The sequence below is a fragment of the Mirounga angustirostris genome, unplaced genomic scaffold, assembly GCF_029215605.1.
Source record: "Mirounga angustirostris isolate CCGP_5_RB_7025 unplaced genomic scaffold, mMirAng1.0.hap1 SCAF_3, whole genome shotgun sequence".
Taxonomy (NCBI): domain Eukaryota; kingdom Metazoa; phylum Chordata; class Mammalia; order Carnivora; family Phocidae; genus Mirounga; species Mirounga angustirostris.
This window is the reverse complement of record NW_026991711.1, coordinates 128302488-128305243: the sequence shown is the minus strand read 5'-3', so window position 1 is coordinate 128305243 and position 2756 is coordinate 128302488. Positions and strand designations below refer to the sequence as shown.

Here is a 2756-nt window from a genome sequence, read left to right as displayed (position 1 = left end):
ATTTATGTGTGGTGCTATTTTCAGTGAGGAGAAATTATTAGAAATACACTGGTTAATAGGAATGGTATTCAGGAGCTTTTAATGTAGCTTTAGATAGATCAGACCTGCTTGTGAATGTTTCTCTGAAGTCTGAAAATAATGACCACGTTCAGTTCTTGGTCTAGCAAAAAATATCTGGGCCAGGCAACCCCAAGAAGGTTGCAGATTCCAACACGGTAGGAGCCTGACCTATTCCTCAAAAAGATCATACTGCTGTCGAAGTCCTATTCCCCCACCAAACACATAACTGAGCTGCAGATAAAAGTTGAGGTATTGGTGGTGGAGGTTGAGGAACGAAGAAGAATTTGTGGAAAAGGGAAAGATGGTCTAGTAACAACTGCCTAATGAGGAAAACATGCAGTGATTACATCAAATGTAATATAGACTAGTCTTCTAAATTGTTAATACTGTTAAGCTGTCTTCTTGCATTTGTGACCCTAGGAAGCAATTCACCTTGTTGCATTTATCTACTTACCTGAAATAGGAGTGCAGTAGGCATACTTTTCAGTTAAATTATTTTTAAAACCTCAGATAATAATTCCCGTGTGTATGTTATGTGAAGAAATCAAATTATTGATACCTCTCTCTTGCCATTTACAATATGCCCGCTAAAGGGATGGTCGACTGGGTTGGGCAATAAAAAGAGAGTTTAAACAGAATCACTGTCATCTTAGGACATACCTTTCCTGAATGCTTACTTCCATCCTATTCTTTCTGTCATATTTATTTTCTCGTTTGCTTGCTTGTCTCTATTTGGAGGGCAATGTTAACAGAAGGCTCCCTGGTGAATCTTATCTTCACTGAGGTGCTTACCAATGTGAGGTTTTTAGAAGAGAATACTTGAAGAAAACTCAGAATGAGTAAAGGGGCTCTTCTCTCTCTATTCCTAGGGAAGAAGAGAGGTAAATACGTAATATTTATAAAAATTAGGCTGAAGTTTATGAACTTAAAATGCCAAATAGAGCCAGAATGATATAGATACCAGGCCTCTGGACATGGAATCTAAGACATTGGTGTCAGACTTATCTGCATCACTTACAGGTATGGGATCCTCTCCAAGCCTCTCAATTTCTTTCTATGTATAGTGGGATAGTATCTCTTTTTATACCTCATAGGATTGTTATTGAAACCAAATAGAATTATAAATGTAGAACACACACATACACACAAACACACACATACGAAAAATCTAATGTGGTCGTTTTCATAATGTTTCAAGAGCAGTCCAGGAAGATCTGGAGGAGTCTCAGGAGAGAGCCCATAGGCAGATCTGTGCTTCCCACTCCCCAAAGAGCAGCTCTACTTTCTTTTATCTGTTTCATATGCTATTGACACATATGATTTTATTTTATTGACTTTAAAGATCTGCTGCTAAAGGACAGAATTTGAAATATGAAGATAACAGATATTTGTATTCTTTGATCATGATAATATCCACTGCAATGTGTTTACCGTGACCTAGAAAGCATGGAAAACATCAAAGGAATGGGCAAGGATGTTACTGTGAATTGAGCCAAGTGATCATATTTTATTTTTTTTCTCTTTTTATTTTTATTTGCATTTATTCTGTGCGGAATTCACTTCTGGGCCATATGTTTTTGTTTCCTCAGTTTCTTCTGGGATATCTTTCTCTTCTGTGCAACCTCCTCTTCTGGTTTAGGAACAATCTGCTCTTTTTCAGTAAGGACCATCTCGATGTGGCCCGGAGAGCTCACATATGGGTTAATCTGCCCATGAGCCCTGTACGTTCTATGCCGCATCTTGGGGGCTTTGTTCACCTGGATGTGCTCCATGACCAGAGAATCGACATCTAAACCCTTAAGTTCAGCATGACTCTCTGCATTTTTAAGCATGTGCAGTAAAAATTCAGCACTCTTCTTGGGCCACCGACCCTGTGTCCAGCCCCACTGTTTGGCCTGGGCACACCTACCAGCTCCACCACTGTAGTGACAGAATGGCACACACGGCTTCTGCAAAGTGACGTCTTTCAGATACTTGGGGGCTTTTCGCATATGCAGACCCTTGATGGCCTGGGCAGTTTCACATGTGTTCTTAAAGTGAACACAAAGATTTGAACCTCTTGATTTACATGATTTCGTAGGGGTTTCGGGGTCAAGTGAATAGCAAACCATTTTCAGAGGTCACCTCAGGCTGCTGCAAGTGATCATATTTTAATACCTTTCAAATTTTTTAGTCTCAAGACTTGTTTATACTCTTAAAAGTTATTGATTAGTTTACTTAGAAAAATCCCCCAAAACACAAGGATACACAAGCATACATTTCATTAGCCACCACTGTGATGACGTCATCACATGTCATGTCGCCTCTGGAAAAATCTACCAAACACTTATGAGACAAAGTGAAAAAAAAAGGTCTTAGTATTATGATGAAAATAAGTCTGACCCCATGAGGCCCCTGAAAGAATCTTAGGAACTCCTAGGGAAACTGAGACCACACTTTGAGAACCACTGACTTATTATTTTGAAGGAAACACTAAGGTACTGAATTATACGGTAAGTCAGGTGTGTATTTTTCCCATATCTGCTTCAAGCTCAAAGGACATTGGAATGAATGACATTTATTTCAAGGAAATTTCACAAAATGTTTTCAATAATCTCTTCATTCTTTAAACCTGTGTTCTAAGATCTTTACAAAAGTTCTGTTGGGCTTTTCGTTGAAGCATGGTGGCCACTTTTCTTTTCCAGGAAGCAAAAATC

The 2756-nt window shown here is 38.9% G+C and overlaps 1 protein-coding gene across 1 annotated transcript; it reads right to left on the bottom strand.

The window, feature by feature from the left end:
- Window positions 1-1616: 1616 nt before the first annotated feature.
- LOC123838436 (large ribosomal subunit protein uL22-like) lies at window positions 1617-2185 on the bottom strand. Its single transcript, XM_045867420.3, has one exon. The coding sequence runs from the start codon at window positions 2169-2171 to the stop codon at window positions 1617-1619; it is 555 nt and encodes a 184-aa protein (XP_045723376.2). The 5' UTR covers window positions 2172-2185.
- Window positions 2186-2756: the final 571 nt, after the last annotated feature.

Bases quoted from the DNA above. Each gene is read 5' to 3' on its own strand.
- LOC123838436 (XM_045867420.3), bottom strand. From the start codon at position 2,171: ATGGTTTGCTATTCACTTGACCCCGAAACCCCTACGAAATCATGTAAA.